This window comes from Gopherus evgoodei, chromosome 4 (genome assembly GCF_007399415.2).
Source record: "Gopherus evgoodei ecotype Sinaloan lineage chromosome 4, rGopEvg1_v1.p, whole genome shotgun sequence".
NCBI classification, from domain to species: Eukaryota; Metazoa; Chordata; order Testudines; family Testudinidae; genus Gopherus; species Gopherus evgoodei.
Window position 1 is genome coordinate 144,141,922 of NC_044325.1, and position 25,439 is coordinate 144,167,360.

The 25,439-nt window shown below is 41.7% G+C and overlaps 1 protein-coding gene across 1 annotated transcript; it reads left to right on the top strand.

The window, feature by feature from the left end:
• Window positions 1–1,926: 1,926 nt before the first annotated feature.
• Window positions 1,927–23,742, top strand: LOC115650955 (complement decay-accelerating factor-like). The gene is made up of 10 exons (XM_030561681.1): window positions 1,927–2,325; window positions 2,908–3,096; window positions 5,489–5,677; window positions 7,278–7,377; window positions 12,178–12,260; window positions 14,917–14,985; window positions 17,496–17,543; window positions 18,972–19,019; window positions 19,469–19,523; window positions 22,594–23,742. Exons 1-10 carry the CDS (start codon window positions 2,232–2,234, stop codon window positions 22,613–22,615), a joined length of 897 nt encoding a protein of 298 aa, XP_030417541.1. The 5' UTR covers window positions 1,927–2,231; the 3' UTR covers window positions 22,616–23,742.
• The last annotated feature ends 1,697 nt before the right edge of the window (window positions 23,743–25,439 follow it).

Here is a 25,439-nt window from a genome sequence, read left to right on the forward strand (position 1 = left end):
TCCCCTGGTAGGTGGAGAACCATCCAACAAACCCCAAGAAGGAAGATGTATGTGCCGCAATACCTGGCTTGTGTATTGCTGCATGACAACTCATTGCTCTGGCTCAGAAAAAGAGAATTCATTTTTCATAAACTCCTGCCATTCATTTGTTTTAGTTTATGGGCAATATAGCTTCTCTGAAACCCCCACTATGACACATGCTACCTTAAAGTAGCACCCTATAACCCCCATATTCATCTTTTATATATGGTGGTGATATTTCATACAAGGCATGCCAGGTGAGAGATCATATGAAAGGTAGTGATCTGCTGAAGCCCATTGTTCTGTCAAGGTATGTATATCATTGGTCTGTATGAAGTGATGAGATTCTGCTATGGTTTTGGTTTTTTTAAAACATATTGTGAGTTTGGGAGTCACCACTGCTGTTTCTCCAGTGACAGTGAGGAAGGTGATCCACATCCAGGCGGGGGCTGGATGACCACTGATCAGCAGTGGAGTTGTGATTTACAGTTCTGTAGGAGCGTTGCTCAGGCACTACACAATGCACTTTGCCCAACTCTGGGACTCAGCAAAGCCCACCAGGACACAGCTGAGCTAGTCTTTTCCATTTTCCAGGGTCATGGGCTGAGGGTATAAAGTGGGGGACAGTGACATCATGCGATTACCTCTCTCCTCCCTCACCTACACTGACGGTATCAAGAACATTGGGAAGACAAAGACTTGAACTGAAGAGATTGGTCCCAGGCTGAGACCACTGTTTGCGTGTTTTGCACCTTGTGCTATGCTGTGAAATGCATTCATACAAATATATGGTACTTCACATTACCCAGCCACTTACTTCATAGCTTAGGTTGTGCTGCTATGATTTGGTTTCTGTCCAAGAAAATTGAATGCTCACTGCAGCTAATATCCTATGCTCAGTGTGTCACAGAATTATCAAGTGCTTCCTCATAGGGTTTGTTTGTTTTCTATTTAACAGGTAAATATTTCCTTAACTGATTTGCGTACTTTACAGTGTATTTCACCATAGTGGTATGTCTGTTGCGGCTGCACTGTACTCGCTGTTTGGTGAAAGCCTGATCACAGAGTAATTGTGTTGCTGCATTTACAGTGAATGCGTAGTTACAGTCCACTTTCCATCACATTTTACAACTGGAGTTAAAGGGCCACTTAGCGAGTGGACAACCATGACATTGCTTAAACAATGGTGAATGTTTCACTAAGACTTGATGTACACTTAAAAGCACGACAAGTATAACTATTTCTGGTAGGGGAGTGATTTTCACTTTAAAAAAAAAAAGTTATACTGGTAAAAAGCCCTTCTATGGATGTAGTTATAGTGGACAAAAGGTGACTTCTGCTGGTTTAACGTATTGCCCTGCCCCTACAGGAATCACTAGAATCCTATAAGCATCTTTCTGATATGGCTGAGCCCACAGTAAGGGGGACCGTAAAACATTCGCTCTACTGCTGTAGTTTAAGGGAGTAAAACGTTTCTACCGTAAACAGCTCCTGAGAGTCTGATCCTGTGCTGTGCTGAACACCCTCACTGCTCAGGGACTGTCAAACTCAGTAACAGAACAAACAATAGGCACAAAGCATAGATGAAACTAAAATCAGCGATGTAGTGCTTAGAGTGACTGTATGTTTTCCACATGAAATTCTCTTTTGTGCACTTGGCTGCATTGCTTTATGGCCCTGCCTGTCTCCCACACTAGAGCAACCCCTGCCTGTCCCCCCTTCATGCCATCGGGACAGGAATGAGAGGAGAGAGCAGGGCGAGGGTACTGTGCATTCCTTCAGGGTAAGGTAAACGCTGCTTTGCCACCTCACCTAGGTGAGGATGCAGTGACCCAGTGCTAGGAGAGGGAGGGTCCTTGTGTGAGGCAGGAACACGTTACTCATGAGCACAAACACATACTTTGAGCCTCAGCCACCCAGAAGTTCCGCAACTTCAGGAGAGCTGGGCAAGGCTGCAGTTGCCAAGCAGCGTAACACTGAAGGCACTGGCAGGGAAGGGGGAGATTTTCGGCTCCCTTTGCACCATCTGGCTGCTGGATTCCTCTGAGGGCCAGTGCAGTCTGCTGTGTAATTACAGCGCTGCCCACGGGCACCTCACCAGAGGAGTGGAGAGAGGGGGCACCAGTGCAGCTCTCATGCTCCCTGAAGTGGCCCTGCTCTGTTGCTAGCTTGGCAGCCAGTTGGTATCGGCTTGGAGGATTGGGCCTCTCATGGTGTTTGTCGCCACTGCTGCGAGGCCAGCCTGCTGCCACCCATTCTGGCTCCTAGGATTTGTCCTGCTGCTGCTGCTGCCTGGGGCTTGCAGTGAGTGTCTGGGACAGGGGCAGCTGTGCTAAGATCCCTGAGGGACCAAGAGACCCCAGCATGCAGGGCAGGGCTTCCTGCAGTCTGGGGGCTGTGGACAATCCCAGCCTGAGCCCCCCAGGGGCTGCCCTCACCAGGACTTTGCTGGACCACACAGGGATCCGCTCCCCATGGGCTGGCTTTGGCCCTTGGTTTGTCTCCAGCTGTCACTGGGACCTTGTGGGGATCCCCGGGCTGTCAGGGGGAAGGGGGGCACTTGTCTGGATCAGGGCCAAAACCTCAGTAACTGACTTGAATGGGATGGGGCCCAGCAGACATGGTGGGGCAGGGCCCAGCAGACATGATGGGCTGGGCCCCAGATTTCTCTTGAGGGGCTCTGCACCCCTTCCTAGTTTAAACCCCTGGCTGTGGGAATCCAGCCAGTCTGTTCTCACAGGGTACTGGGGAACATCTCCCGCCCCCAGCTGGGGCTCATCAGGCCTGTGGCAGGTCCCTAGAGGGTTTAAGGCACAGTTGGAGGCAGTGGTGTGAAATTATTTAAAATAAATATCTCCTATTAAAATGATTTTGTTTTTCTTACAGGTCAGTGTGGGGCCCTGCCAAGCCTGAGTCATGCCATCCCTTCTAGTACTAATCACAAAGAGGGCTTCCCTATCGGCACAGAAGTGACATACAAGTGCAGTGCTGGCTTTGTTAAAATCCCAGGAAAGTCAGACACTGTCGTTTGCCTTTCAAACTCACAGTGGTCAAACATAGAAGAGTTTTGTAGTCGTAAGTATTTTCTTTTCTTTGCTTAGGCTACCTCTTGTTTATGAAATGTCAAGTCATGTCCCATTGAATAGGTCTATTCAAAATTGCTTTAACAAATCCAGTGCCAAGTCCAAAGAAGAGAATCCAAGCTAGGCCTGGCTGACAGCTGTGGGTGGTCTGGACAAAGAAAAGCTGGAATCTTGGAGAAGTTGCAAGTGGGAGGGTGTAGCGGGGTGACCACCCGCTCCAGCCTAGAAGGGGTTGGAAAAGCCCTGCAGAGGGCAAGGTAAAACCCTGGCTGATTGGGGGAAGTGGTTGCAGCTGGGGCCACATCCCAAACTGAGCAAAAGGGCCTTATGAGAAGGTTAGGGAAGCCAGGAGCAAAGAGTCTTCCTCTGTCTGTAGAGGGAGAAGGGCCTGGCTGCAGGAAGCTAGATACAGGCTACCTGAGTGAAGCAGGGCTGGGGAAAGGCTGAGGAGCCAGGGAGCTCCAGCCTGGAAAGCCCCAGGCTGTGGCCTGGCATTGGGCTAAAAGGTACTGGGGGTTGCAGAGGGCAGCCCAGGGGTAGGCCAAGGCAGCAGGTCCAAACCCTCCTTGCCAGTGATGAGTAGGCTGATACTGCAGTCTGCCCCAGGGTGTGGGGGCTAGACAATGACTGGCAGTAGCCTTATCCTGAGGTGAGATGGGGATAGTGGGTGGGGGTTCCCTTAGGGAAGACCCTAAGACTGAGAGGTTACTGCCAGGAAGCAGCACCCTAGATAAAAGGGCACCGGGTCCAGGAGGGACACGGGGTCCAGAGGACAGGCAGATCACAGGCCTGCAGAGGGCACTCTAGAGCTAAATTGAGCTAATTGCCAGAAGTCACCAGCAGGAGGTGCCGCAGGGGTGAGTCCACATCTCTACAGAGGGGACAAGATTTGGATACAACCTTGATGTGAGAGTTCATAGAAAGATCTGAGTCAAAAGTGATGACCACATTACAGCTGAGCAGCTGATGTGGTGATTTTTTTAATCAGTGGTGACTACAAGTGTAGAGAGGAGAAAAGTTTGGGAGGGAACAAGGACTTTTTCCTCCTTTCCCCCCGCCCCCATGCATCATTTAAGCTGCTGGCAGGGCATCCAAAAGGGAGATTTGAGAGTCGTTGGTATAAATGACAGCATCCAAAACTGTGAGAGCAGATAAGATCACACAGAGAGAGAGGATTCTTTCCTCAGCCCACCCTCTTTTTCTTGTACACCCAATCAAAGTTTTGCTGAAGTGGTATGGGGAGGATCCACGAAACTGGACGTCACGGTATGAGATTGAAGAAATCATAGGAAAACTGTGAGGGGATGAATGAAAAAAACAATAGATGATTATGATGACAGCCAATAATAGGGATGGCTAATGTTGTCAACAAGAGGATGAGAATGGAATAGAAATTCTAGAACTGAGGCAGAAAGAAGATGCAGGACACTTCAGTGAGAGATGCTTCAGTAGACTGGAGAGCATGGATTCAGACTGGCAGAGGTCTACGGGTTAGAGCTGGGAAAAGAAGACTGTGCAGCGGTTGTAAACAGAATAATCAGTTAGTTTGGAGATGAAGGGGAGAAGAGAAATCTCTCCTTGTCTGTCTTCATGCTACATTCCACCCATACCTTCTTTCTCTTGACTGCTTTCTTTTTCTTCTTCTTCTTCTTCTCTATTGTGTGCCATCCACTGTGCTTGGAACAGCCCCCAGTAACTTTGCCCAAGGTGCTTGCCTCTTTTCCTTAAATAAATTAAAGTCCCCTCTCCACACAGACACATTGTCTGACATGTCTCAGGCACAATTGTTACCGAAATGTCGAATCTGCCTAGCTGAGAGCCAATGACAGCCAGACAGGGATAAGAAAAGGTTGCCTTATCCTGCCAAAGAAAGGAGAGCCTTGTACCTTGGTATAAAAAACTCTACTTAGTACAAAAATCAAGAATCTTTTATACACACTCACACACAGGCTTCGGTCGTGCTAGCATTTGATTGGTGGTTAACAAACCCTGCACTTCTGCAATCTGCTCAGCAAAAACCAGCTAAGAACCAGCTTCAACTACCTCAAAACTGATAAGGGGAGACAGTTCAAAAGTTCAGGGTACTGTGTGAGGCTTCTGCTTCTCCCTACTGGCTGCTTGTAAACTATTAAGGGGGGCCAACAGTAGCTTTCACAGGCACAATGATCATACGCTGTTCTGTAACTGAACAGCTGACGCCACCAGCTTATAAACTTTTTGGCTGGGTACCTGTTACCTGTTTGGCTCCCTTCACTCATGCGCACTGAGTGTTGTGTGTGCTTTACATATACACAGAAAGCTAAAAGTACAGATTTTATTTTTACCTGCTTTTTAGAGCTAAATATTTCAGTCTTTGTTTTTTGTTTTGTTTGCTTTATTGCTAGGCAGCTGTCTTGCCCCGCCAAGGTTAAAGTCTGCTGTGTTAAGTGCTGAGGATTTGAGGAAGAATTACTACCCTGTTGGGACCAGTGTGAGTTATGTCTGTCGCCCAGGGTATGAGAGAACTGAACTGAGTCCTGTCATTACTTGTCTTGAAAATTTAACATGGGGGGAAGCCCCTGAGTTTTGTCTAGGTGAGTATCTTTTGTTACTTTTCTGTCTCCATTGATCTACTAGCCACCTTTGGGCAGTTAGGACTGTCTTATGTTAAGCAGCTGGTTCGCATTTCAGCCCTGGCTTCTGTGACTTGTAGTTTGAAATGTGTTTTTGTTTTTGTCAGTTGATTGTAAATTTAAATTGAACTTTAAATGGAAGTAAAAAGTGAAATGGGTACCACTGAGCACTAGACAGTTAGTACTTCCTATAGTTAAACTTTTCATTGTATTTGTGGTGTTTTCCATTCCTCGTTCTGTAATGGGAGTAGAATATCACAGATAATGCAGTTAAATTAACACCGTGCTGTGGTAAATGTCCATTTTAAAATGGTAAACATTGTATCCCAGAAACCTATGTGTGAAGTAGACTAAGTAAAACTATGTTTTTGTTAGATTTCACACATTGAAAAATTCTACCCTCAGAAACAATTAATGCAGCGTACAATTCAACCAAACTTGAATCATAGTATTAAAACTAAATCCAGTATTCAGTAACAATATGTAGGGCAATGCTGATCAGATACTAAAATACATAGTAACGTAAAGGAAAATATGTTTCATTGGGAAGAATACTGTAAATTTTTTCAAATCTGCCTATGTCAAGACTGCATCTGTTAAATTCAGTACAAAAACCTACATTATTAATACAGGGTTAGAGGACCTAGCCAACTGAATAATTATCCTTAGCTTTGTCTCCTCATGTTTAAGTGTTGGATTATGGCTTATTGTTTGTCAAACGGAACATAATACTATGGGAATTTCTTGTGTAGCCTTCAACACAAATACTCTGGCCTACCCGATAAAGAGAATACTTCATGTACCTAATAGGCCAGGGGTAGGCAACCTATGGCATGGGTGCTGAAGGTGGCACACAAGCTGATTTTCAGTGGCACTCACACTGCCCAGGTCCTGGTCACCGGTCAGGGGCTCTGCATTTTAATTTAATTTTAAATAAAGCTTCTTAAATATTTTAAAAGCCTTATTTACTTTACATTCAACAATAGTTTAGGTATATATTATAGATTTGTAGAAAGACACCTTCTAAAAATGTTAATATATTACTGGCATGTGAAACCTTATATTAGAGTGAATAAATGAAGACTCAGCACACCACTTCTGAAAGGTTGCTGACCCCCATAATAGGCCATATGTTTTTCTGTGTAAAAAAACTTTTTGGGCATCACAGCTGAGATGTTTACCAGTATAATCAGAAGCTTTCCTTGCATCTTTCTTTGTGGCTTCCTGAACATATCATGTCTGTGTTGATCTGTATGTGGAGGTGCTGAATTTCTGATAGTGTGTTCTTTATGGTAGTAAGTTTCTTCTGCTGGAGGAGAGCATCACAAGTAATTTGTTGTCAGAGGCAGTGGGAATCTCCGCCACTGAAGTTGATAAGGTTATATGATTAGACATTTAATGTGAATAGAATATCCACAGTTAAATGAAATAGGATTGAAAAAAAAAGACATGATACTGAACTAGGCAGATCATTGGTCTGACATTGCCCTATTCTCTTCTAAATATGTTAGGAATTTTTCCAACATCATAACGTGCTAATATCAATCATGTTCTTTACTAGGAAAATCTTGTAGTGTTCCAAAAAGCCCAGAACATGGCAGACTTGTTGATGCAACAAATAACCGGTTTGGTGCAAAAGTAAACATACTTTGTGATGATGGGTGAGTATTGGACAACCAATGCTGATTAATTTACAGACCCTATCTTGGTGTAGAATTTCTGGTGACTTCTGGAAAATTAAGACTAGAAAGCAAGGGGTAACTTTCAAAACTTTTTCTGAACCAGTGCTACAGTTGTGCAAGCCTGGCCTGGGGTACCTGCTTAAAAAGTAGAACCTTCAAACTAAGTTAGCCAAATGTGGTTTGTGATCCCTGCCTCCTCTTGAAAGATTAAGTTGAGAGAAAAAAGGAACAGCTATGGTGTGGAAAATATTGGGTAACTTGCTCAGTTAATGTTCTACGTATGGGGTTGTGGGAAGTAAGACATGACTGAACATATCAGTGATTTAACAGCTGATGACTCTGTCAAGGCCCATTTGGTTGCTAGGAGCCATCATGGAATGTTGATTCAATTTCCAGAAATTGAGTGAGGCCCTTTGAAAGGGAGAATTGAGATGTGCTGGATAGAAGTAGGTTTTTTCTAGGACTTTGCAGGAGGTGGTAGGAGAGGATTCTGAAGATGCCAGAGACTAATCCTTGGGAGACGATAGGAGTCCAGGCTATTGAGAACGAGTAGTTGAGACTGTGTTCGAAGGACAAGGGACCCAAAGCTTTCTTCTCTAAAGTCTGAGATGTCATCTATATTAAAAAAAAAAATCCCCCGTGCTTGAGAGGGCACCTCTAGTTGAACAGTAAATGAGTTCATGGGTTTACCTGTAATTAATAAAGTAAAAGTTAGTTCCACTCCAGACTTGTTTAACAATGGTGATTGGTTATTCCTGCTGTGGCCTTCAAAAAGCGTCTACTATATTTATCAGTTCCTGGGAACTGGATCCTTGGAATATGGGAGCAGAGTGAGAAGTGACCCAGTCTAAAACTTCCATGTGCAAAGTTTAGTGGTAGCAGCAGTTATCCAAGCCCAGGGGGTAGGAAACCTGGCATTGTGACATAGAGTATCATGAGTTTTACTTCAGTTTGTTCAAGTAGTTATTTTAAGAAGCTACTGTGGTATATGGTGAGTAGTAGCATCATTAGATTGTGGAACAACTTTCTGGACTTGAAACAGTTGAACAGATTGTCTCTTACTGGCATGAAATACATGATACAAGCATGAGTATCATGGTAAAATTAGTATCAGAGGGGTAGCCGTGTTAGTCTGGATCTGTAAAAGCAGCAAATAATCCTGAGGCACCTTATAGACTAACAGACGTTTTGGAGCATGAGCTTTTGTGGGTGAATACCCACTTCCTCAGATGCATGTAGTGGAAACCACAAACCCGGAAATCCTGGACGCCCCATCATCTTGGGAATTGGCACTCTCACTGAAGGACTGTCTGGATATATGGACTCTCTACTCAGACCCTATGCCACCAGCACTCCCAGCTATCTCCGTGACACCACTGATTTCCTTAGGAAACTACAATGCATTGGTCACCTCCCAGAAAACACCATCCTAGCCACCATGGATGTAGAGGCTCTCTACACAAACATCCCACACACAGATGGAAAACAAGCTGTCAGGAACAGTATCCCTGATGATGCCACAGCACAACTGGCTGCTGAGCTCTGTGCCTTTATACTTACACACAACTATTTCAAATTTGATGACAATATATATCTCCAGATCAGTGGCACTGCTATGGGCACCCGCATGGCCCCACAATATGCCAATATCTTTATGGCCAACCTGGAACAACGCTTCCTCAGCTCTCGTCCACTCACGCCCCTTCTCTACCTACGCTACATTGATGACATCTGCATCATCTGGACCCATGGGAAGGAGACTCTGGAAAAATTCCACCACGATTTCAACAGCTTCCACCCCACCATCAACCTCAGCCTGGACCAATCTACACTGGAGGTCCACTTTCTTGACACCACGGTGCAAATAAGTGATGGTCACATTAACACCACCCTATATCGAAAACCTATCGACCGCTATGCCTACCTTCATGCCTCCAGCTTCCATCCCGGACACATCACACGATCCATTGTCTACAGTCAAGCACTGAGGTACAACCGCATCTGCTCTAACCCCTCAGACAGAGACCAACACCTACAAAATCTCCACCAAGCATTCTCAAAACTACAATACCCGCACGAGGAAATAAGGAAACAGATCAACAGAGCCAGACGTGTACCCAGAAGCCTCCTACTGCAAGACAAACCCAAGAAAGAAACCAACAGGACTCCACGGGCCATCACATACAGCCCCCAGCTAAAACCCCTCTAACGCATCATCAAGGATCTACAACCCATCCTGGACAATGATCCCACACTTTCACAGGCCTTGGGTGGCAGGCCAGTCCTTGCCCACAGACAACCTGCCAACCTGAAACATATTCTCACCAGTAACTGCACACCGCACCATAATAACTGTAGCTCAGGAACCAATCCATGCAACAAACCTCGATGCCAACTCTGCCCACATATCTACACCAGCGACACCATCACAGGACTTAACCAGATCAGCTACACCATCACTGGTTCATTCACCTGCACATCCACCAATGTAATATACGCCATCATATGCCAGCAATGCCCTTCTGCTATGTACATCGGCCAAACTGGACAGTCTCTACAGAAAAGGATAAATGGACACAAATCAGACATTAGGAATGGCAATATACAAAAACCTGTAGGAGAGCACTTCAACCTCCCTGGCCACACTATAGCAGACCTTAAGGTGGCCATCCTGCAGCAAAAAAACTTCAGGACCAGACTTCAAAGAGAAACTGCTGAGCTTCAGTTCATCTGCAAATTTGACACCATCAGCTCAGGATTGAACAAAGACTGTGAATGGCTTGCCAACTACAGAACCAGTTTCTCCTCTCTTGGTTTTCATACCTCAACTGCTAGAACAGGGCCTCATCCTCCCTGATTGAACTGACCTCGTTATCTCTAGCTTGCTTGCTAGCATATATATACACCTGCCCCTGGAAATTTCCACTACATGCATCTAAGGAAGTGGGTATTCACCCACGAAAGCTCATGCTCCAAAACGTCTGTTAGTCTATAAGGTGCCACAGGACTCTTTGCTGCTTTTATGGTAAAATTAATATGGTTTTGTTAGATTCTCTGTGATGGGATCAGAGTTATCTCTTCAAACCCCACAGATTGAGAGACAGAGAATGCCCTTCCCCATAGGTTATCCATCAACCTTCCTTCCTGCTGATATAATGATGACAATAGCTGTTTAATAGTGCTTTTATCAGCTATCAAAGAAGGTCACTATCATTATACCTGTTTTACAGCTGAAGCTATTGAAGCACAGAGGGGAAATAACTTGCCCAACGTCATGCACAGGCCAGAGGCAGAACCAAGAATGGAATCCAAATTTCCTGAGTCCCAGTCCAGTTCTTTAGCCTCTAGGCAATACTTCATCTGAATTTCACCCACAAGAACATCCAAACTATTGTTATGTTCATCATTTTCCTATACAGTAGCATACAGGGACTGCGCGCTGTGGGAATTGTCTGCCAGTGAAGGCTTTGGGTTTAAATGGTCTGATTAGGCTTTGGACCTTTTAAAATGCTCAGGTTGTATAAGAGTGGCAGCAGGGGGACAGCCCTTGGCCAGCTGTCTCCTTGCCCAGTCATTGCTGTCAGAAAAGATTGTCTTTGGTGGTTACATTTTAAGTTAGAAGAAAAGTAGTGGCCACTTGGCCATAAAATGATGTCCGTGTCCATCCTTTTTGGTCCCTGCCTTCATACCAGACTGGCAAAAGAACCAAAAGAAACCAGCTTTAATAGGTAAACCCTCATCTGGTCCTCTAAATCTTCTTTCTAAAACTCTAACATAGAAGGCTATGACCATTAGCCTGTAGTATTAAAAGGTAAAACGTAGTGAAAACCAAGTGACTTGATTGCCAATATTCAATACTTCCTGGCCAGGAATAAGCTAGACATCTAGCTCAACGGTGTTGGCGATGGAATGCTGTTGACTGTGGCAGAATACCAGATGGGGGGAGGGATAGTTTAGTGGTTTGAGCATTGGCCTGCTAAACCCAGGATTGTGAGTTCAGTCCTTGAGGACCCATTTAGGCATTTGGGGCAAAAATCTATCTGGGGATTGGTCCTGCCTTGAGCAGGGTGTTGGACTAGATGACCTCCTGAGGTCTCTTCCAACCCTAATATTTTATGATTCTATGTAAAATAGGGGGAGCGGTGGAATTTAGCAGTCTGAGCCAAGAACTCCCACCTCCATTTATATGGTGAAAAGGTATAGCATGCTAATGGCACACCTCTTCAACACTGTACTACAGATTGGAACTAGGAGGTGAGACATTATCCTACTCACAAGTCCAAACCCCTTTGACCCATGTGAAAGCTTTTTGAGATGATGAACAGTCTAAAAACTGCTAGTTCATTTGACATGCTTCAAATCCAGGAACAGGTTTAAGGACTTCTTCACCTGCTGGAGATGCAAGAAATAAGAAGCACTAAAATGATACCGAGAGGGGAGACCTATTTGTTTCACTTGTTAAAGGTTTAGCAAAGATATCACCCAGAAATTCCAAGCATCTGGTTAGTATAGACTTTAAGGTGAAAAATTGCTCCTGTAAACTTGGTCTTTGCAATCTTATGCACCGATTTGCTTGTTCTAAATTGGCTTTAATAACTCTGGATTGCTACTCAGCATTGCTTGCTGGGTTACAGTGATCATGCTGGTTCTTCTAGAGCAGGAATCACCCTACTCAGTAGTTAATGCCTTCTTTTACTGGCAGAAAGAACCCATTTCCCAAATTTCTGGACTATTACAGGAGCAGTTAGAGAACTAAGAAACTTTTTTTCTTTTCTTTAGATACCGAGTAAAGGGGAGAACTTTCATCCAGTGTTTGCTTAAAGGAGATCAAGTTGAATGGAGTGAACCTCCAACTTGTGAATGTAAGACAATCACCATGGTTTTAAGAAGAGCTCATGACTGGATGATGATGCTTTCATTTTATTTAATTTGGATTATAAGAGAGTCTTGTAGAAATTGCTGGGAGTGCAAGACAGGCTGAAAATGTCTGAGGATCCATCATGGTGCTGATGTCTTTTGTAGAATTAACACTTCAAACAAACGCAACCCCATAGGTCCCCTCTTTCCCTTCAAATGGTTCTCCTGGCACATATTCTGTATAGAATTTAGCTGGTCTAATGTCACCACTAGAGTGGTGAGATTTGGTTAGTTGCTCATTCTTCATTAAGTAATCTCATAGACTCTAGGATTGGAAGGGACCTCGAGAGGTCATCGAGTCCAGTCCCCTGCCCTCATGGCAGGACCAAATACAGTCTAGACCATCCCTAATAGACATTTATCTAACCTACTCTTAAATATCTCCAGAGATGGAGATTCCACAACTTCCCTAGGCAATCTATTCCAGTGTTTAACTACCCTGACAGTTAGGAACTTTTTCCTAATGTCCAACCTAAATCTCCCTTGCTGCAGTTTAAGCCCATCTCTTCATCCTTTGAAGTCTGTCATCCTACTTCTTTTTAATTTAGTGTAAATCCTCCTTGTTCTGTTCTCATCTTTTCCTGTCCAGAAAACCTGGACTCCACATTCATAATCTGAGGCTATTTGGTGCTGAAACTCAATATTAAAACCTCTTCCCAGTTTATTTGCTTTAACTGTTTTTGTCCTTTTGGACACTACCTGAGGTGGGTCTGTCAATCTAACTATTGCCATCTGGTCTAGAACCACATGGAGCTAGAAGAAATGTCCTAATTTAAGTTTTCTGCTTCTGGAACTTGTAGGAGCACAACATTGTCCTTCAAGGATGTCAGTCAAGGAGCCCCCGCTCCTTCTGTCTGTTAGAGGGGTACGTGTTCTGTTAAGGCTGTCTCCTGGGGTTTGTTTCAGAGGGTCAAAATCTGCTAGAAGAAAGGAGTTGGTTTGGAGAAAAGCTTGCAAGCAGAAAGCCCCAGACTCTGGGGCAGATAATGCCTCGCATTGTGTTGCAATACAGTGCTAATTACATTTTCAAATAACTAAATGGTTTTTCTCTTTTAGGGGAGATCATGGACAAAGGTTTACTTAATATTTTCAATTCACCTCTAACTGAAATGTGCCTTAATATTCATGATGCCATTCTCTTTTCCTTCAGTGATTACTTGTTCTCCTCCTCCTAATATTACCAATGGGATGCACAATGGCAGCAACTTGGAAATCTTTGTCGATAACTCCTTGGTAACTTACAAATGTGACTATAATTTCTCACTTACTGGAGAGGCCTCCTTTAGTGTACAACTAAAGATAACATCAATGGAGTCTAGAATGGGTCTGCCCCTGAATGCAAACGTGACTGTCTGTTTTTGTCGTCGTCTTGCTCTACTTTCTCCCACCAGATAAAACAATAATTTGATTGCTAGGCAAACCCATAAACAGGAGGAAATTCAATTAAACATTAATCATTTAAATATATAACTTGTGGGAAACCTAGTTACTGTTAGAAACTTAATCCTAAAGAATGCTGACAATTCACATAAACCCAAGGAGGAAGAGCTAAGATTGCATATGTAACCTTAATTTAATCATTTTCTAACTTCTGAGTGCTCACTTTACAACTTACATAAAACCCACAGTAGAAAAACGTTATTCAACTTCTGAGATTTTTATAAAAAAAAATCTACAGGTAAATGTAATACACTGTCCTCTGACTCCATGTGTCATCAAGGTTTGACTCTTGAACCTACAGCACTGCAGCATATCACATAAGCTAATGAACAAATTTTAATAGGTGGCAGCAGGAGTAAACTGTTAGCTGAATACCAACCACTAGAGGAGGATGCACAACACACTCAAACAATGGGTTTTATACGAACGAGTAGCCTTATTTTATGAGATCTTGGTTCTCTTCTTACCTTGTGTAACTTAGATTCAGGGAGGATGCCTTTTTCAGTGATAACTTGGGGTTTCAAGGGCACAGGATTATTAACATCAGTCAGTGGAAAACTCTTCGTCTCCTGGTTCCCAACACAGTGCACCCTTTCCTAGGCCAAAAGGTATTTTGATGTGAGACAGAATGAGGCATAGTGCTGAGTTGCCCACAGCAAGAACTTGCTGTTCTCACTGAGAATTCTCTGCATGTTCAGGGACTTTAGAAGGGACTAGCAAATTCTGATGAGTAAAACTGAAGGGAAATGACACAAACTGTCAAAATCTAACTCATGGTAACAGCAAGAGGCACCACGCTGATCCTTTCACATCCCTGCTGCAAACCATGGAAGTGTTAGAGCTCTTTAAAAAGGGTGGGGGGAGTGGAAGAGAGAGAGAGAGAACACTTTTGTAAAGGGAAGTGGAAGGCAGCTCAATGTAGGGGTTGCTATGGGCTTCCCCTAGAATGTATGAATGGGATCACAACAGCAGTCTGCAGGGTAGCCCAACTGATGGTACATGGCCCCTCTCTGTGACAACGTGTAACTGGGATAAGTGTGTCTTGTCGCTAAAGATGCAGATTTGCAAACCTTAGTTTGGCAAGCTCCTGACTGAGTGGCCAGCTGGTGATGGGAGACTGATGTAATGTTCATAACTGCTTTTTTCTCTTTTTTGCCTTAGTCATAATTACCCAGGACAAACCCACAACTGTCCCTCCCAAAGGAACAGAAGTAACTGGCATTTCCTCAGGTAAATTGGAAGAACTTGGATTTGCTAAAAGTCTAGGATTTTAGGTTCAAATTTCCATTTGAATAAAAATGAAATGTACAGTGTGAAAGTCATTTTAATTTCTATAATTCTGCTATTCACAGATGCAAATATGTTGATACTCACTTATACTTGCCTAAAAACTTGACAGAGAGCTTGTTGTTCATTTGCACATTCATCCCGGCACTGATTGTCTTTTTTCCATGATAGCGTACTACCTTTCTTGGTTTGTGAGCATTGTATGTTTACTCAGATAGGCACGTCAGAAGAAGAGTTTAGCAACTGACAGCATAGGTAGTGATGCATACCTGCCACCAAATAAATGGGTCCAGAATCCTAAAAGCTCTCCACCTGCAGTAATAAGAGAGGAAAGAACAGTCTAAAAAAGAAATTTACTTACCCCAGTGAATGTACAGCTTAACCATAACCAAAATCATGTCCCGTCACTAGCTGTTGGCGGGTTTGGATGCTGGCGTCCTAAGTGAAATGAGTCATAAGTGTCCATGCAAAAATTGGTCACTTGGTAGAGTTGGGTTTCAGAGTAGCAGCCACGTTAGCCTGTATCCGCAGAAAGAACAGCAGTACTTGTGGCACCTTAGAGACTAACAAATTCATTTCAGCATAAACTTTTGTGGGCTACAGCTCACTTCTTCAGATGCATTGAAGTGAACACACAAACAGGAGATATTTATACATACAGAGAGCATGAAAAGATGGAAGTATGCATACCAACTGGAAGAGCTCAATCAATTGAGATGAGCTATAGTCAGCAGGAGAAGAAAAACCTTTGAAGTGATTGGACTCTTCCAGTTGGTATGCATACTTCCACCTTTTCATGTTCTCTATATGTATAAATATCTCCTTTCTGTGTGTTCACTTCTATGCATCCGAAGAAGTGAGCTGTAACCCACGAAAGCTTATGCTGAAATAAATTTGTTAGTCTCTAAGGTGCAACAAGTACTCCTGTTTTTTTGGTAGAGATGTTTCTTTAAAGGCTGAAAGAAATTGCACTGGAAACAGACTAAGGATATTTAAAGTAATCACTAATGGACACTGTTGCCTATCAAGAGTGCAGATTTCACAATTTTTACCCCCAACAAAGTATAAACATGTATTTTTAGTGTGCTTGTTTTGGGTAGGTTCCGTGTGACTCAGGAATAGAGCTTTTGTTCTCTGGTTTTAGTTCAGTGGCAGAGAGAATAGAGAAGAGGTGCTGCTCAGCTTTGGGTTATTTGGATTAATTCTATGGCATGTCTTTGTTTTTAGTGTATTTACATGTCTGGCAAGAGTCATACCCATGAGTACAGAAGCAGATGTAAACCAACAGAACAAACTGCTAAAAATGATTTGTGTGTGTGGGGAAGAAGGGAGGGAACTTCATAAATATTGACAGGTTTGCATCTGGGAAGCTTAAAGCAAAGCTCTATGACCCACGTTTCACTGCCAGGGGCAAACTGCAGTTGGGATTTCAAGCTCTTTGATGCTTTTAGTCTTCCATGACGTCTTTATGGCTGAATTTTAGGGCTTCTAATCCGTCCTCTTTCTCTCAATTATGCCATTCATAAACCAGTGTCCTCCTTTGGCATTGTTGACTCAGTCTTCTCCTGGATTTCCTACTTCATTGTTCCTGCACCATTTCTTTCAGTGGATCCTTCTCACCTTTCCAATTTCCAAAGGATTCCCACAACACTCTGACCTTGGCCCATCCCTCTGATTCCTCTCAAAAGGAGAGTGACGTGGCCAATACAGTGGATCAGGAATATTATTGCCTGGGCTGATTGATGGCAGATCTAATGAGAGGGATGGGGGCAGGGACCTCCTTTTTGTTGTTTGGTTCTACAGCGCTTAGCACAGTGGGGCCCTGAGTCATGACTTGAGCCCTCATGCGCTATTGTGACACAACTAATAACAATATTGGCTGCAGTAGGAGGTGGTGTGTGGAAAATCTTCTATCGCGCTATGGCACCCAAGCTCGTATCATTTCAGTGGCACAAACTCTATTTCTTAGGTGTAGATTTTCCTGGGACAAAGACAGTCTCCAAATCCATATGGTTATCCCAAGGATGAGAATTCAGGAGTAGATAATTTACAGCTGAGAATTAATGCTTGGAATGACGATACGGGTAAAGCGCCTAATGCGTCTGGATCTTCTGCTTTCTACAGACTTGACAGCATATCCCACAGAGCAAAAAATAGATACAATGAAGTGGATAATACATTGGGAGGAGGTTGACTCTAGCAGTTATTCAGCCTGACAGTGCTTTCACTGGCATGCTTGGGGGCTTTTCTTCAAATGTCTTGGGGGAGAATATGAGCAGTTGTGGATTTGGTTCTTTCAAATTCAGTATGTTTTGGCAATGTAAATCTCACTCCAGTCTGCTTGTGGGAGTTGATGTCTTTACATGCCTGGAATCTCTGCTGGCTTTTTGGTATTCAAAATAGTCAGTTGTGTGGAGAGCACCTCAAGTATTAAAACTTTCTTTTCTCTACAGGTTCTGCGCTAAATACAGCTGGCAACTCTACTGCACTTGAAGGTGGAGGTGAGGTACTGAGGGGAGAGAAAAAACACTTGAGCTGTTAGACTGGGTAGCGCAATGCGTGTGGTGAGCAGGGAAGCCTGGCTGTAGGGAGCTTCAGAACTGGAGCTGGCCACATACTTTCAATTGTTTTTCAAATCTATTACACTAAAGAACCCCTGAATGTTGCTGATCCACGTGACAGAATTATGTGCATGAGATTGGAATCATGGAATTTCTGCCAAAAGCAAACTAAAAAGTCCTTGCTTCTAGTCAGTAATTTAGGGGGACCACAACTACAAATTCGTTTCTGACTCAACTGGATTTCTTTTTATGTGGGGGTGGTGTTTTTCTACCTCCTTTTTTCCCCAACAAACAGTTTCCTGAATGGTTTTTAAAATGTTCTTCATTGGACTTTATTTAAACCACAAAAACAACAACAAAACTTTATTGACCAAACTGCATATTTCTGCCAACACTATGAAACCTACAGTAATGATGAGCAATATGGGCATAAATGAATATGTACACTCCATTTTTCATATTAAAATTATTAACATTAAAGGCTATAGATGTATTTTTTGAGGGTAAATAGGCTTCAAAATTTCCAGGAGCCATTGAAAGGCCACTTCAAAGCATCAATGAAGGTCAGAATGCTATTTTAATCTTTCGTATGTTTCCCTTAATATGTTAGTCTGAGCATTCCTTTAACAGGAGTCTGATTTTTAAATGCAAAACTCATTGACATCAGTGATTGTACTTCTATGCAGTCTGTGACAAGGAATTAATTACCCATTCAGTATCTTCCACAGCCAGTGGTTAGACGATAAATGATCTTATTCTAGTAAGAACAGCAAAAGTCTGTCCCTTGAAACCATCGATTTGGGTAATTAGAAATACAGATTACAGCACTCTTCATATCTGTGGTACCAGATATCATCATAGTTTAGTGTTATGTTACGCTGGGGCAAAAATTGTGGTACCTGGTCTAGACAACCTGAGTATAAAGATTCTGGCCTTTCTAGGCATTTTGGGAAACGTATGACTGGCCAGTGCAGTCTTGGTAAATGAGAGCCTAGAAGCATGTGCAAGAGTAACCCTTAACATCCAGTGGTTCATATTATAGAAAACCTTTAAACCCAGATTGGGTCCTCCATTTACACAGTGGTTTTCCTGTTGGTACTACAAGGTACAAATGTGTACAATCCCTTGAAAAGCTGCTTTGCTTCATTACGAGGTTCTCTAAGGGTGAGATCATGGTTTCCAAAAGCTAATGATTATCCATTTTAGAATGTGATGTTTACATGACTATGTTAATTGTTCCTTAAGATGTGATATAATCTAGGGTACTAAGTGTAGCTTCATATGCATGGATTGTGGATGAGTTCCTGTGGGTTACTGACATGAATTTGGTTTCATATTTTAGCTCACATTTTTTGTTTCTCTCTTTAGGGCTTGGCATACTCATTGACATAGGCATTGGCACCAGTATTGGCATCGGTAAGTAACTTAAAACTGAAAAAAATCATTCAGTGCATTAAAGCTATGACGGTTTTAAGATCTGGAGTCAAGGCTATCTTAATATTGCCCTTTCTCCATCTCATAATGTTTTCCCCCTACTTAATTACTAAATACCCTAAATCCCAGGGTATTTAGAAATTCTTGAACTTGTCTGCCATTTCTTACGTGCTGTGGTGCCATGTAAAAGCACTGCCATTCTCTGGAGAGAAGCCTATATTCCTGCTCTTAGCTGTTTTCTCTTCACAATATTTGTCTGAGCTAGGCAGTCAGTTGTGATTCTATCTGAAATGTGCCTTGCACAATATTGGGGAACAAAAGGGGAGGGAAGAATCTCATTTCTTTATCCCCAGGGAAATCAAAATGTTATGTTTTTTATTTAACTTTGTTACTAAATTGCTCTTTTTTGTTTTTTTGTTTTGTTTTTAAAGTAGTTCTTGGTGCAGTTGCTGCAATTATACCATTGGCAGTTTTGAAGAAAAATAGGTAAGCAAGCCCAAGATATAAGTATTTCCTTTTTTTGAGATTTACTCTGTTTAGATGACTGAGACTTTTCTTGCATGTAGCTGATGTCAGAAAAAATACTGTGTATGGTACTCTGAAAATTGCAATAACATGCAGCACTAAAGGGATGGCATTGAGTCATTAAATGAATATGGTGTTTAGAATTACTTTTCTAAAATGTATCATGAGCAAAAATGTAGACGTTTTTATAAAGCAACTTAAAAGGACTGCTTTCTCCACTGACCCTGTTACTTCACCTAATGCTTGTTGGAAACTTCCAGGAAAATCTATTCTGTATTAAAGAACACTAGTATTAAAAGGGCGGCTTGCGTTTGTCCTGAATGTTTAATAGATAACTATGTTTGTCTATTGCATTTGCGGGAATATGCATTTTGTTGTTCTACAGAAATCAGTAATGTATTGTGAGAAAATCAGTCTGTTGAATAGTAAGTATTTAGAATAGAACTATGTCAAATGCTTTATACACTTACAGCTTAATTCATTTGCTAAACAAAATAATAACACTACTATGCAATATAATAGGGAAGTTTAACCTATGCTTCACATTGACTTGTGGGGGAATGGACTAGTTACCATGCAGATGTTTTTGCATCCTGTAATACCACTGTTGAGTTGTGCAAAAGTATACATGGATGTGGGGAGGGAAACAGGAGGAAAATTTGACTCCTGAGGTTGTCATATTACATCTGACGTATCATAGCTCATTGTCCCTTCTCTTAGAATTCCTAAGTAACAAATGGTGTAGCTTATAATTGTCTTTTTCTTGAAATGTATCTGTACTATTACTTCAATAACCTCCTGCAGCAGTGAATTCACAAGTTCCCTACACGTTATGCATGTTTCTCACTACTTGGTATATTCAGCAACTGTAGAAAAGAATTCCTGAAAACAGAAACCTTGAAAAAAATATTTATTTTTAAAACAGCAGCACAGAATTCTGGAAAATCAGCCCACAAACACTTTACAAAAACAAGGTTGTGGAGTTGTACAACTCCTTCGCCCTCAGCAACACCTTATCCCTCATGTCTAAAGAGAAAAACTTACAGACGAGAAGTTGTTTTCATATTATACGATGTCCCCCCAAATTTGCCATTGTTGGTTGCTTCCTCTGAGTATCAATAAAACAGCAGTACTTGATTTGATCCCAAACAAGGTGAAGTCCAAAGCTTTCCCTGTTGATATTAGCAAGTTTCTCACACACACCACACAATCCAAGTGAATACTTTAATTTCAGGAAAGTGTGGGACATACATTTTTGGTGTATTTTGGAGGAAGTTTTACAAAGAAAAACATTGTTTTATAATATCTTGCTCTTGCTCCTGTTAAAATTTCCAAATAGTAAGGGTTCCACCACTTCCCTGGTAGAGAATATCACAGTTTAATGCATGTTGCCATCAAAATAGCTTCCAAATAGCCTAAATTTAATCTTAGTTCCTTTTATAAATTCTAGTTTTATAAAAGCTCTCCTTTTAGAAACTATTAATTTTTTTCTGGCTTTTATTTCTGCAAACATATTTCATTCAATTAGCATTCTCTCCTTTCTTGCTGTTAAGTTCTTATATTAAAAAACTAGATACCTGAAGCTCCAATTTCCAAGAAAATAAGAACTACTAGCAGGTGAAACAAAATCTAAATTGGGGCTTGAAAGGCATATTTTGTAATAGAAAAATATCTTCCTCCACCTAAAAATATGTAGATGGTGTATTCTGATTCTATGTTGTTTGAGAGAACAGAGTAGAATTATACCATATTAAATTCAAATTGAGACTATAATCTATAGGTTCTTATTTCTTCTAACCTTTTCTTTCTTGACGTGAATTGAAATGTTGCATGTGACATCATTGTTGGGTTAACCACTAATATACTAGATTTATCCTATATAATGGTTTTTCTGCAAACACAACAGACTCGAACATTGTGTTCTTTCTAAATGAAGTTGATTTGAAAACTGATATCTAACATGTCATCTCTATTTATTACTTCCATATGTCCATTTTAAGATTGAAGAAGCAAATCATATTGTGTTGTTTGGGTGAAAAATAAATGCATAAAACCATAAAGACTCTAAGCAAATTTAAGATTTTATCCCATATGGGGACATGTACTAGTAGTTCATCAAATGAATTATACCGATAGGTAAGCTAGTCAAATTCCTCCCCGAAGAGCTTTGCTCTCTTTCGTATATATCTCAAAGAGGTTCAGAAGTTGATTTCATGAGGACTTTAGTACTTTACATGGTATTTGCACTAGCCATTGTTAAATGAGATTGTTGATATTTAGTATGACTAGTCACTGAAACTAATATCCCTCTTTAAAAATGTATTTACATAAATCTATCTAAATGTCCACTCCTGACACAGTGAGGCACTTCCAAAGGAATTCCTCAGCTCAGCTTTATTTTACAGTGAGGAGAGGGGCATGGAGCACCCAGGAATAGTTTAGCTCTTTTATGTAAATAATGCTTTTCATTATTTGTCCTTGTAGTTACTAACGCTGCTTACTAATTAGCCCTAACCCCTGTTGTATCCATAATGCATGTGTTCTCCTACTTTTTCTATCATTAGGGAAATATTACGAATTCTGCTTTAAAATGAAATCAGTTGAAAATATATTTATATTGTGTGCTATTGTTACACATCAGATAACTTTTTAATTTAAAAAGTTATCTAACATCTACTGACCTTTTAATACAAAAACTAATATTTGTTCCTGAAGGTACTATAAAGTACAACATCTGAAAAGTATCAGAGGGGTAGCCGTGTTAGTCTGGATCTGTAAAAGCAGCAAAGAGTCCTGTGGCACCTTATAGACTAACAGACATTTTGGAGCATGGATATGCATCTGACGAAGTGGGTATTCGCCCACGAAAGCTCATGCTCCAAAACGTCTGTTAGTCTATAAGGTGCCACAGGACTCTTTGCTGCTTTAACATCTGAAAAGTTTAAATTATCATATAGACTGAAGTCTAAAGCTGTAGAAGACTAAAATATATAACTACTTTGATTTTAATTGTTATCTTTTTTTTTTTCAGGATCAAGGTCAATGCTAGCTAATGGCTTACAAATTAACAGATATAATATTGGAAGAAAAGAATGGAAAAGTTAGGAAATAAGCTTCATACATTTGCACTGAATTTTGGTAGTGAAAATAGACCCCTCTCAGGCACTTTCACTACAACTTTTCTCCTTTGAACTGGACTTGTAATTGGAATCCACTGCATTTGAAAAAAGCAAAAGGGAAGTGGATCATCCCTTTTGTCTTTAAAAACTGGTTTCTGAAGCAAGCAAAGGCAGTTGGCAGCATCAGAATTGCTTGCTGTTCTGTACACGCAGCTGGCTCTTTATTCTGCCTTTCCATAGTGCTAAATGCTTCACCTTTTAAAGAACATGTTGGCCATCTGAGTGTGGCATAGTTTGGATTGTGGGTTTTAGCTGCAGGTGGCAAGAGAGCCTGTTTAGATGCCTGCGTACAGGCTTCCATCATGATGTGCATAATATTAGTCTTTAAACCCAAATGTAAAGGTGCCAGACTCTAAATGGAATGTTGTGGATTCTTGATGTGACCTTTCTTCAGATTTAGTCTTCAGCTACAGATGTTTGTTGAAGTGAGACTCTCTTCAGATAAATCTACCTTTTGTTCCCAGCTCTCTAACTTCGGTTTATTTTTACAAATTTGATATATAGTGTCTCCCCTAAGAGAAAAGAGTGAAGTGTGTGAATTTACATGAAGTTCCAGAGATGTTCAAAATACTCATTGCTGAGTTTTTAATAAAATGTACTGAAAATAAGGCAGCCTGAATCAACTAGCACTTTGTAAGAAGTAAGCAATGAGATCAAAAGTGTACTCCATAGCAAGTTCTTCAGTGGTTTGGTGACTAAATTTAATTTTATGTTTTAATCATCAAAAAATGTCTTTGGAGGTCTGAAAACAACTTTTTTAAATTCAGGAAATGGCACTCTCTGCTGGTAAGATGGCGGTGAGTGCAATCCAATATATCATAATTTATTTTATCTTTTAAAACACGTTGTTTATATTCTTTTTTACAATCACAACTATGTTGAGTTTTGTTTAGCAATATGCATAAATCTTTCCACGGGTAGTGAAACTGTAACCGAAGGAATTTGTGGGATTTGTCATCTTTTTAATGTATTTTTCTTAAATAAAAGGAATACTGAATGAAGACTCTAGTGTCCTGTGTTTTTTCCATACTTATTACTATAAACTGATTATTTACAGGTGATGAAATCTAGCCCTCTGTCCTGATCCAGTCACTAGCTGCTAGCAGAACAGAAGAAAGTTTGACCTTTTCCTCTTGCAAAGAAGCATCTCTTTTTTTCTAGGGTACAGGGATTTTTCCTGACAAATGTAACAGGGATGTCATTTTGTTGAATAATTCCTCTTTGTCTGAGGTCCCACAGGATCTCTGTCAGGAGGAGATCCCACTGCAGCTGAGCAAGAAATGCTCTGGCATCACCTGCAGCCACAACTTCCCCCTGGACCCTGCCTCCTGTTACAGTGACTGTTCATACTGTGAGGAGCAGCCGGAAGTGGTGCTGTGGTGCATTCCTTCTGACTAAAATCCCTGATGTTCATCACAGGGTCACAGGGACAAGAGTCTCTTGCTGGGGATGCATCTCCTGCTCTGGAGCAATATGGGAGGGAAGGGAGAGAATATGCATGCTTCCCATCCCAGTTCCCTGAGTCCAGAGTATTCCCTGCCTCCACCCCCGGGTGTTTCCAACTCTGCTTGTAGCTCTACCGCACATTGCGTTATTGATTAGTACTGCAGTAGCACCGAAGAGCTCCATTTGTGTACCAGGATTCCATTGTGCGAGGTGCAGCACAAACACCGAACAACCACCAGTCTGTTGTAGCTACGTCAATACCCACTGTCCAGTGAGTCTAGGTCAAAGGTTTTCAGCCAGTGATCTGCAGACCCTGTGGGTCCACAGACTGTCTAGGATTTCTAAAGGAGGCTGCATCTCTATTCAAAATTATTTAGGGGTCTGCACATGGAAAAAAAGGTTTCACTGGTCTAGGTCATTGTGTTGCTGTATTTTCCACTAGTGTATTTGGTGTATGCTTGTTTCACTGCACTTCACATCCCATTTTAAAGCTGGATTTGGTTCAAATGGCTCCTTATGGACTGCACACCTGAGAAGCAGCTGCTTGTTTTAAATGGTGGTAGATGTTTCTTGAAGGGCTGCATCCTGCAAGTGTGCTGAGCACCCTTCACAACAAGGAGTGAACAGTGCTTAGTACCTTGCGGGATGAGATTCTACAAAAGTATTTTCTTGTTCAGCTGGGGTTATTGTGAAATTATACTGTTCTCGAATTCACCACCACCCTTCACTTAAGACAGCTGTGAAGCAGGTAAGCGCATCTCACTGCTGAAAATGAAGAGCTACACATCAGGAATGTTGATGTTCTGGACCTAGGGACTTTACTACATACTGTTTTGTCTATGGATGTGTATGAGAAACACAGCAGAAAGGAAGAGACAGAAAGAGAGCAGAAAACAAGACAGCCTGTACAAGCAGCATCAGCTGGTAACACAACACTGAGGAAAAGCCTAGAAAATGGAGGTTTTGGGGGTACTCTGCTAGCTGAAATAGGTTTGGTTCTGCGAGAAAGGAAAGATGCACACAGTTAGCTTCCTCCTAGGTTGAAGGAAACAGGACTTTGTAATTTCTTTGGTGCAATCTTGTTTATTTACAAAGGTACCAGACTTCCATCGTCATTTTCTCCTCCCATTTGGAACAACCTACAGGACCCCAAATTTTGGCTAACGGCTCAGGTCAAACAAGATAATAATATTGACTCAAAACCAAGGTCACTAAAACTTTACAATAGAAAAGAGACACAGCAGTACTACTC

Coding starts and splice junctions, on each gene's coding strand:
- LOC115650955 (XM_030561681.1), top strand. CDS start 2,232: ATGGTGTTTGTCGCCACTGCTGCGAGGCCAGCCTGCTGCCACCCATTC. Junction 12,261..14,916: donor TGAACCTCCAACTTGTGAAT/GTAAGACAATCA, acceptor TTTTTGCCTTAG/TCATAATTACCCAGGACAAA. Junction 17,544..18,971: donor TACTGCACTTGAAGGTGGAG/GTGAGGTACTGA, acceptor TTCTCTCTTTAG/GGCTTGGCATACTCATTGAC.